The 11,486-nt window shown below is 33.3% G+C and overlaps 1 protein-coding gene across 1 annotated transcript; it reads right to left on the minus strand.

The window, feature by feature from the left end:
• Positions 1-278: 278 nt before the first annotated feature.
• Positions 279-9,676, minus strand: LOC134546130 (uncharacterized). The gene is made up of 3 exons (XM_063388677.1): positions 8,984-9,676; positions 8,717-8,857; positions 279-6,130 (listed from the first exon to the last, which is right to left on the minus strand). Exons 1-3 carry the CDS (start codon positions 9,223-9,225, stop codon positions 4,717-4,719), a joined length of 1,797 nt encoding a protein of 598 aa, XP_063244747.1. The 5' UTR covers positions 9,226-9,676; the 3' UTR covers positions 279-4,716.
• Positions 9,677-11,486: the final 1,810 nt, after the last annotated feature.

Below are 11,486 nucleotides of genomic sequence, written 5' to 3' on the forward strand. Positions count from 1 at the left end.
GTCTTAGTGGGAAAAAGGTGTACATAAATTACGAGATCACTGAGGTTATAAGGAAGGTAATCAACCAGAGTAAGTGATTAGGAGCAAGGAATACTAATGCAATAAATATTCCATTGATATAATTTAATGATAATTTTTACTCACGTTTTAGAAGTTGATATTGCTGAATAGCAAATTTTTCATTTTAAAATATTGTAACAATGAAAAATTGCGAACCAATAAACATTTTTTGCTTAGTATATCATTTTATTATGTCTTAAGACAAATGGTAACTAGATATTATGAGTACGAAATATTTGTAAGTAATAAAAATTTACATAATAAAATACTTACATTCATACAAAATACAAATATTTTTCTTAGATATACAAGTATAACTACATTTCATTTTCGGCCAACGAACAAATAGTTTTGCTTTGGGCCCTGATAATAATACATAATTACATTTTCATTTTTCACCAAAAGTACATGAGGCACAAAAGTCAATAAATCTTAAACACACAATAAAAATATACCCAGATACAAACACCAATACAATAAAATAAAATACAATACAATACAATACTAATTTTAACTGAACATTTTTTGGATATATGCATAATTTTATTAAAATTAATCAGAAAGTAATGCAGTTACATGTTTGCAACCTTACGTACTTCACTTGCCTTTAACGAATCCGGATAAGTTCAATGTTTAGCCAGCCGAAAAGGATGTTTAGATTTTATTTTTAAACGCATGTGAAATTAGTCCTTTTTTTTTTAACACTTCATCGCTGTCACGTGAATTTACGGCAACATACATTATTATTGTACTTTTGTTTTGTAGTAACGATCTGTAGGCTAAATATGTACATGTGTTTGTTGAAACTTCGTTTTAAACATCCATATACATAAATTAATTTTGTCAATTTATTTATAGATACCAGTAAAATACAAAATAAATTATATTTATTTTACGTCCTCTTAAATTATTTAAATGATATATAAAATATGACCAAAAATATTTCAAATGAAGAAGTATTTTCAACTTCAAGTACGCGAGAATTACACACTCATTTACTTGCGTATTGCATAGCATACATACTTCACGTCCATTTCTGACAGTCTTGCAAAGTCACTTCCAAAGTATCTACAAGTATATTCTTCAGGCGAATTCGGACACGGCATTATAATCTTACATTATATCTAGAAGACGTGTTCTTACATTTGCTTGGAGTTTTAAATTATTTTTTTGAAATAATAAAGTCAATTTTAAAGTTTAACTCATTGCAGAAACACTTACGCAATATATTTGGTGGTTCTCTGCAAGTGTATTTTGTGTTTTATTATAGTTTGATAATGAAGTTAATATGAATTTATTGCCTTTTTTCTGATATGTGTATACATTAGATGTATATGAATATAAAAATTTATGTAACAGGATGAATCTTAAATGGTTTGAACAGTTATCTATAATGACTGAGTAGGTTTTTTCATTAAAAGCCTTTCTTTTTTACTGTTTAAGTTGGATTTCTTTATAACTCAAAAAAATTATCACGTAACTAAAAAAATGAATAAAAGAGCAAACTTCTGTTCGTATGTAGGTGTTAATTTTGCTACCGTTTAAATCATGAAAATAATGTAATACAATTTGTTCTCTAGATAATTAGATTTAGAAGTAAGGCTACATATTTTAGTCATTACCATGGTACGACTTCCGGAAAAGTTTTACATTTATATATTTTTTTTACAGAAGGTACCGGAGCTTGCAGGTTGCGCAGAAAGGAATTGTATTGTTTGTGAGAGTTCTCTGTTCGCAGTAACACCTATGATATATGTTTGATGTTCTGTTTACAACTCATCGTTAAAACTAAATTTTACAGACTGATTATTATCCTTTTATTTAAAATCTAAGTTATTTACAGTGTTTAAAATATGCTTTCTTGCGTTTCGTTTTGTTTGTATGATATTTGAGTCACCCGCAAAGATAATGAGATAGATATTTTATACTGCTTCTTTCGCAGTTTTTTTAATTTTAGTCTTGACAATGGGGAAGCAATTATACAGGCTGTGCTAAATAGATAAATTATGCTTTATGTCATTGAGATCAAACTCTTCTATTTTTGTGCATTTTATAGTATTCCTAGTTTAGTTAATTTATCCAACAATATATTTATACAATCAAGGCCTTAGATGCTTTATAAAAAAAACTCAACTGATTCATAATCAGTTGCCGTGTATAGATTTATTTTGTAGATAATAAGCAGTATGGGTTTTAGTGCTTAGAGTTGATGTAAAACCATGTATTAAATTTGAAAGTATTTTGTACTTTTCATACTTAAAATTATCATACAATGTTCAAATATTTTTCGATATAATTAAGGACACCTGTATTTCGTGAATACATCTCGTGTCAGGCTATTTCACACATAACTGTAGCTTTTTTTTCTTAGAGGTTTGGCGAATTGCGGGCGTGCAGCAGTACGGTAACTACGTCCTCATTGGCCCCGTCAAGTGCGGGAAAACAGCCTTCACCGACCACAGCCAATAATTACAAGAAAAATCTACAGTGTTTTGTTAAATACCTTGACACGAAATGTATTAGCGAAATACAGGTGTCCCTAAATATAAGACGTAATTGCTCTCGGACGATAATTTTCTTTACTGGTATTATCACCTTTCTTATGCAGGAGAATAGTTTTTGTAGTCTTGTGATTCCCATTCTGAAATAATTCCAATAATGGAATATGTGTTTATTATAATAAATGGAGAAGTGTATATAATATTAGCAAATGGCTCATTAAAAATATGAAAAGAAATAATCATAAATTACAAATCATTCTACTGCACATAAATCACAGATTTTAAAAAGCAAAAATTACTATAACATTCAAAATATTACAGAGCGTGCAATGTAGAAAACACGGACGCATGTTGTTGTCTAAATGCAATAAATAAAATACAAGTCTGCGGCTTTAAAAACAAAAGAAATAAAATGTTTCATAAATATTCAACGCTTGTAAGGGTACAACTATTACACTGATATGACATAGTTTTTCTAGTAAGTACATCATACAAATTCCTAACCAGGCACACACAAATATATAATTTGTGTTACACTTCAATAAATTTGGCCATGATTTAAACCTAATAAATAAAGAATGCAAACAAGCTAAACTCTACAGAGTATCGTCGAATAAAATCTGGGCCAAAAGTAAATCAATATTTTAGTGCTCAATACAATTCGAAGGAAATGGAAGATATTTTGTAGTATTATAAATGATAATACAAGGATTGCTGATTTGGTTTTGTATTAATTTTGAGCGTAAAACCACCCCGAAAATATTGAATAAATTTTTCAGTTAAGCTGCATATAAACTGAACTGGTTTGCTAGCTGTCTTGCTATCGTAAACATGACTGTGAGTCTGATTGGCCATGTTGGTGATATGCACGATTTTCAAGGCTGTCTCCCGATATTATATATGTGTTTTATTTTTATACAAAATGAAGCACGAATATGTTATATATTTCTTGTATGAGATACTAGTTGCAAAGACGTTACAGTTTGATTTTATGGGTAGTGAATCAGTGGTATAAAATAACTTCATTTATTTTTTACCGATAACATCTTTTTGACATTAGTATAATATAATCACTCGCCAACCAGAGAACCTTATTTTTTGTAGTCATGAAAAAAAATGTTTGTATTCAATATCAGCTAATAACTTACTATTGCTTATGTCATCAAATACATTTACAGTACTGTTCAATTTGTACAAGCATGAGAAGTAAACAATAATTAGAATTTTTTTATCAGATATAAAGCATCACTGTATCAAATTAAAAAAAAGAGTTCTCGTCAGCCACACAATTTCTGTCTCTCAAAATTCACACATCTGAAATTTTGCGTTTCTTTGAACGACTTTCTTGTGCCTGTATAATATATTCTGGCTCACGAATCGGTTGTCCCCTGGGACGACATGGATCAGCAAGCTCTGGCAACAAGCAGTTGTTAAAAAATCGCAACAATTTTGACTCCATTTTCTCAAGCCAGAAACAATCATCTCTCACAATTCTTTCTATTGAAATGCCTTTCGTTGTCCAAACGACAAAATCACACCACTTTCTTCGTGTGATGTGTAATTGCCCTTGCACTTGATAGTAGTAATTGTGAGAGCGATTCAAGCAAAGCTCGCCGTCGACAACTCTGCAAAAGAACGTTTTCAGCTGCATTGCTGCATCTAAAGGGTTAAGTTCCCTTGCAGAGTATGGACATTTCACCTCCACCAAACCATCTTCATCAACTAAACCATCAGGAGAAGCTGCAAGAAAGCAATGCTGAAGGTCAACGAAGAGACCACATTGTTTAACAGTATGGCCTGTTTGTTCTTCGTATAAAGCGACAGCTATGCGCTCGTTTGCTAGACCATGTATTGTGGCAGCATTCTCCAATACACGACTGTACACAATCGCTTCCACTGTCACTTTACACGAAGTATTTTCCCTCATTTTACAGACACGTCCGAAAAAGGAAGGAGTGACTCGTTTTCTCCGCTCCTTCATCCACAACTGACTGCTTCCTTGATCTCGTGTCTGCACCTCCAGATCATTCCTTTCTTGCACTGTAAGCTCTATGCTTCTCATCACAGACTCAGTCAGAATTTCTAGTTCAAGACCAGAAGCTGGAGGCTGAGTTGCATGAGGACCATAGCTCTTATCACCCTGTGGTTTAAATGATTACGATTTCCGTGGTACATGCGGATTCATATCCAACCTTCGCCTACAGTTCGCCTGCTGTTTCTGTCTTTTTGCCATTAATCGCTTCACAGTCACTCCAGGGCTGTGACCTGTGATCGCCTTCATAGTTTGTCCATGCCATTTGTAGCGAAGTTGGAAAGACAAACCAGCAGCAGTAGCCCTACGGCTGTAAGACCCCTGCTGTGAACGGTTTATCTGCTTACCGCCAGCCATCCTTGCAACTAATGACATGTACATTTCTGCTTGGTTGGTTGTGAGATCCATTACAAGTGCTTGTGACTTTGCTCTCACTCGGTCAAAAGCTTGTTTGATTCCCACAATCAATTCACGAGGCAATGCGTCATAACTGCAGGGATTTGCTGTTTTACCAGCTCTCTCACACACATCTAAATTGCATAACTTATGGTCTCCAAACACATGGTTGGGCACATTTAGAAGTGTTGATTGAAGTAGCATAGCATCACCCCCACAGTTGCTGATACAACCTCTTGCACAGCGACAGAGGGCTTTGATTTTCGACTGGCTGAGATGCCGCATATGGATGCCCTTGGCTATGGCATAAAGATTCTTTTTGAGATTCTTCACGACATGGTTAGCACATTCAATCTTTTCAACATCTCTTCCGTACGAAACATTTGCAACTATGGCTGCATGCACACTTGAATCCCCATCACCAACAAACTTCTTAAATTGAAGTTTGTACTTGGCTTCACAGAACCGGAAACCTTCCACTATAATGTCTGCCTCCATTGCAGTGGAAGAATCAGTCCAGTTCCGGAAACACAGGTGAGGCGTAGGTTCCTTTTCCATCCGTTCGCTCCGAATGCATGCGGTACAATATTTGTTTCTCACACCAAGGAATAACAATTTCTTAGTGTAGAAGCCAATTATTATAGCACATCCAGACTTAGCAGAATACCTATGACCATAGGATCTTTGGCTCCAACCTCCATCCAAAATTCCTATGGTCCAAGCATATTCCTCATTTCCAACCATACAGATGCGTCCATCATCTTTCGCCATAGAGAACTCTTCCAGTGCAGCATCTTCCATTTCCTTCTGCAACATTGCCTTCCAGTGCTCTCCGATTCTGTTCTCGTGATAAGAAAAGCAACCCGGGCTCATAGGATGCATATCAATTAGTGACAATAGTTCATACAATGGTCCGTAGCCTAGACCAACCGAAATTGCGCCCCAAACAATCTTATCGTTGATATCTAAGTTGGTATCGATTTTGCATTTTCTTTTTCTTCCCACTGGAAGGCATTCCACAGGCTCAGATTTGAACTGCTGCTCTTGATTGCAGTGAGTGCACTTAAATTTAAAATTTGTCAGCAGACCGTACCTGTTGACACTTTCCAGAAAATATGTTCCTGAAGATGAAATGGGACACCTGTAAAACCAACATAATAATAATTTCTGGTAACATCTCCCAAAAACATTTGTTACCCGTTTGGCTTTCACACAATAAACAAGACAATTTTTTACTAGCATCGGCAATTTAGCTATAACTATTGCTATACATTGGTACTCAAGCTGTTAGGTTGTGATTTTATTAATTTCATACAACTGCTCTAACAGCATAATATTGCATACATCCAAACTACTGTCGTTAAAATCGAACATAAATAGCTTGCAGTGAATCCTGAAAGATCTGCCCGACTCTTTGTGATAAAAGATTATTCTATATATACGTAAATGTACGTTGAAGTGCACTGAGGTAAGGTGGTCAAGTTATCAGTACGGGTGTTACCTCGTTTCACCATACACAATAATCTTAGCAGCTCCTGAGCTCTGTCGAGTGACATGTGAACAGAATAAAATGAAAGAGATAAACTTACATGCCAGTAGGTTCGCTAATTTTTGAATATGAACAGAAGCTTCTTTATCTTTGTACTTATCAATATAATAACATGCACACCACTACAGTTTTCCCAAACTGTTGATGTGCATGTCACAATTAAATTAAAAAATAATTGTGACATGGCTCGAACAGATATACATTTTACATGCTTAAAAATTATGCTATTTTAATGTAAGTCTGAAATGTTGTTCAAGAAAAGGATACAATTTTCATTTGCATTTCACTGTGCTGCAAGAAGCCATATGGCCATGGCCACATTTATTCGCGCATTTGCCCTCTTACACATCATGGTATAGTAAAACACTATTTCGATCGTCATCGTCTTCACCTCCAAAAAATTAATAATAAAAAATTAATAAAAAATAAATTGGATATTTACGTTGAGGTATTAAAATGTTACTTACTCGTAGAACAGATAGGTACTATCGCCATATCGGCAGACACGTTGGCACGTCCAACTGTCGTAAGCCAAGCGTGCAAATGTTATGATGCTATCTTATTATAAGTAACAAGAATATGCACAATTAGAATATTACGTTTTTAAATTATTAAAAAATATATTTATCTTGTTCCTTTTACTATGTTTCTTAAAAAATTTCTGCAACAACGTTCTTCCGAAAGAAGGTATACACCGATTTTAAAGGTGCGTGCCTACTTTTTAATTTTATTTTTTCAGTAATTAGAAAATAAAAATTGGTACTTTTCCCACTTTCATCATTGAGGCTGCGACCCAAATTTAAAGTTTCCAGCCCTTTTGACAGTGGGTTGGAATTTGTATAGGCCATTGTGTGAGCGAGTGAATTACTTTTTGCATATTCGAGCAATTCTAAATTTAGGCCCTAAGTTTAATTATAACAATTTCACGTCAGCCAGAAAGCTCAAAGGCTGGTAAAACAATAGAATTTTATTTCATATAATTCTGTATCAATTTCATCTAAGTATTACACACCCATTTAAACACAATTTCTATACATAATAATTTTACTTCAGCAAGGTCTTCGGTTTCTTGTAACAAATAAAATTACCTAAAAAAATAACTGGACATACTTAAACAAAGTTTTTAAATTGTAACATTTGCCAAAGAATTTAAATAAATCTAACTGCAAATGTAAGAACACAGTATAAAGGTCTTTAAAATTGTATTTTGGAAAATTACCTCAATGTTTATTTGCTAAAACTCCTCATTTCACTTGTTGTGTGTGCGCGCACGTGGAACTTATGTTTCTATGATCATTTATAGTTGCAAATAATGTAGCGGAAGTTAAATTGAAAAATATATAATTCTTTCTGGCCAATATTTGTTTACAAACAAAATTTTACAGACCCCAAAAGCAAAAAAAAAAAAAAAAAAGAATCGCCACTGCCTTGTAATTGTGTTTCTAACGAACTTGTATAACTAACGAAAATGTGTAACTGCTAGGGGTTAGTGATACAATAAATGCTTGGGTAGTGAAAAATCCATTGTTGAACGACAGCATCGAGAGATTGGCCCTTATTTTTGTATCGTTATATACATAACTAAATAATTACGGGAGGAAGTGGCCGTAGGCGGCTGGTCCGCTCGGCGCGCAGGGGGGTTCCTTTGCGCGGCTGCCAAAAGTATGAAATTAAAAGAAAAACATAATATTGTTCGTACTGCAATTCAACTTTGCATTGATTAGTGTAAAACTATACGATAAAAATGGAACCCTGTAATTTTTTAGCATAGTAATTATTTTTTTTGTTTGTTGGGGCAAAAGTCCATCTTTCCCCGATGAAAATTTTATATGGTGTGCAATTTTTTTTCCACTATAGTGTTTAACCTCTTATCGAATAAAGGCTTACTACGTTAGTAAGTAGCTCCACCACAGTTCACTCGATATATGCGTTAGCTGTGATTACATTGGCTATTTATCTCTCCTCGTCAATATGGCTCAAATATATTTTCCTTTTATTTTCAACATTTATTAATTTAAATCGGTATTGTTACATATCTATCCTATTTACTTACTAACTAATGAAGTCAATAAGTTTGTAGAAGATTTTCAACCTTCCAGCCGGTTAAACGTTCAGAAGGCGGTAAACAGTAGTGGAAAAAAATCTAAATAACTCAATTTTACATAAAACAATTTTTACCTGTGTCTCTCCAGAAGACGGCATTGCACCATGAAGTGACGAACGTCAACCATCATTCGACCCTCTAACATACTGAGTCCCGGATCTGTCTGTGGCAATGGAGGCTCGTAAACCACTATCAGCGGAGGAAGGTCATCATTCCTAGAAGAGTTATTCCCTTTTAAGAAACATAGCCCATACAATAATTTTTATTCATATGAGTATTATCACATGAATTCTAAATTTACCTGTCATATCACAAACAAGATATGTAAGTGTAAAGCTTACCCTTGATAGTCATCGGACAGAGTATGTGTACTGTCATCAGTGTTGCGTGATGTACACGCCGCCACTGAAGACGCCATGGTGGTTACATCTGGCACTGTGGGGACCGAACTTTCACCGCCTGGGCTCTCTGGCAAGGTTGGTGTTGCAGGACCATCACCAGCAGGCAGAGGGTTCTGTGTCAACCCCAGCTTCTTCTTTTTTCTCGCTAATGTTGCAAGCCTAAGTGAAATAATATAATTCATTAGAGTAGTTAAAGAATTTTAATTTGCCTTTGCTTTAATATTCATTAAGTTTGCTAGTTTAAGATTTATTAAAAATTTATTTAAAGGAAACTATTTAATTAAAAATAGCCTGTCCCCCCCCCCTTCTTTTTTTTTGTGATTCATCTGCTGTTTGCCTAGATTTAGTCCATTAATCATTAATCTCTCTGTTGTCTATTTTCATCTGTAATATTTTTTAAAATATTTCTGAGTTAAGTGGTTTTTGTTTGTTGATTTTACTCTCGAATTGTTTAAGGTTTTTTCTGGGTGCACTTATAGCAATTTTTGCGGAAATTTTGATTTATTTACTACACATTATAGCATAAGTTTCGACCAATAGGTGGCACGGTAAAATGTCTAACATGTTTTTTATGTGATTAATTACGCATTTGTATTTAAAAATGCTTAAACTGTCTTTGGAATTTTGAATTCTATTCTGATCCACCTTTAGCATGTTACTGAATTTTACGTAACTATAAAAGATGTTGTCAATAACTTAATATGTTGCTCAGAATTCATATAGTATTACATTTGGCAAATTTTAAACCTGTAGATGCTCTTTAATAGTACTTAATTTTTTTTCATTATTTTTGCAAACAGTAGTTGTACCTTCGGAAATAAAAAGTAAATATTACAAAACTAAACTTGAAAAATATTTATCTACTGTATTAATCTTTATGCTACAAAACGAAATTTCGTTTGTGTGTGGGTACATTTTCACATTTGTAGTGTTACGTAACTGTTTACATACACGGATATCATCGTGATTATGGTTAAATATTTTTTTTATAAAATTAGTCAAGATTTAATTTAATAATGGGCCATTTCAGCGAAAAACTTGTAATGAAATGTTGGTATTCTGTAAGACAATGAGTTGAAGGATTGCTGGAATCAGAAGAAAAAAACAGTATGTGACGAAATTGTTTGTTTGTTTTTTTCGAAAGAGGAAGTATCTAAAATAAACTTAATCTCATAACGTGCCAGAGACGATTAAATGTTATGTTTTTGTGCACGTAAACTGTCAACAGAAAATAAAATTTTTCTAAATGGCCTGCTTGTTTTTAGTGCATTATATACTGTATTTTATATACGCATTTGTTATAGGAATATACTATAAACTTTGACTTAATGGAACGATGTACGACATGTAATATGATTTGTCTTGTCATTTAGGTTGTATTTCCCAGGTTAGAACGAACAGTTACAACTCAAATGGAATTTTTAAGTAAGTACTTAAGTTTAAAAATTCATAATATGTTTGTGCCGCGTAGAATGCATGAAAACCATCGATAACTATATAATAATTGCCGCGGACTAATACGTATGCACTCATTTATACAAATTTGATTTCCTAGTCTAAACTCCGCCGTATCAAATACAGTCCTGCTACGATATTTGTTTTGTTTGCATTCATTTTGTTTTAGCACACCAATGTTTTTTTATGGCATATAAAACGTGCATTTTGTATCTAATTCTTATTCCTTACATTACTTTCTTTAGAAAATTTCAAATACGTAAGGAAAAATCATTAAAAAAAATATAGAATTTTCAACGTACCAGCGGTGCGACTTCCTGAAAGATTTTATGTAGTTTTACGTTTCATAGTCCAAGAAACCCATAACCATCATCAGTTCTAAAGTTATATGTATATGTATGTATATATATATAATATATATATATTATATATATATTATATATATATTATATATATATATATATCACAATTTTATGAACACGATAACTGCCGTAATTTTTCGCACATCAATTCCAAACTGATACATAAAATCAAGTAATGGAAAATCTCGATCGAGTTCGTCAATGGACAAAATCAGTCCATAGGGGTAGAAATGGGGAAGGTTTTTTTTAACAGAAAAATCGCAACAACTTCCATAATATGATGCATATCGCATCCGTGTGAACATAAAGCTTAAAGGAAAAAATAGGAAGAACTTTTGTCTGAATAAGTTTTTGATACGACCAACCATAACTGCAAGGGGTGTAAAAATTAAAGTGTTTCGGACCAAAAAAATCGTAACTCTCTTATTATGCATACTATCGAATCCGTTATAATTCTTCAAAAACCTTGTAATTTTTTTAACTAAATCTTTTGTCGGAAACAATTTTTGATTAGACGAACCATTTTTGCAGGGGTTAAACAGGAATTGACAAAAAAAAATCATTGCTCCCTTAGTAGGCACACCATCGAATATGTTCTAACTGTTTGTAAATCTTATAAACGTTAT

Source organism: Bacillus rossius, unplaced genomic scaffold (genome assembly GCF_032445375.1).
Source record: "Bacillus rossius redtenbacheri isolate Brsri unplaced genomic scaffold, Brsri_v3 Brsri_v3_scf976, whole genome shotgun sequence".
NCBI classification, from domain to species: domain Eukaryota; kingdom Metazoa; phylum Arthropoda; class Insecta; order Phasmatodea; family Bacillidae; genus Bacillus; species Bacillus rossius.

Excerpts from the sequence above, each read along its gene's own strand:
- LOC134546130 (XM_063388677.1), bottom strand. The coding sequence starts at position 9,225 with ATGAATTATATTATTTCACTTAGGCTTGCAACATTAGCGAGAAAAAAG. Across the intron at positions 8,858-8,983 it reads CTGTCCGATGACTATCAAGG|GAATGATGACCTTCCTCCGC; the intron begins GTAAGCTTTACA and ends TAACTCTTCTAG. Across the intron at positions 6,131-8,716 it reads CGTCTTCTGGAGAGACACAG|GTGTCCCATTTCATCTTCAG; the intron begins GTAAAAATTGTT and ends TTGGTTTTACAG.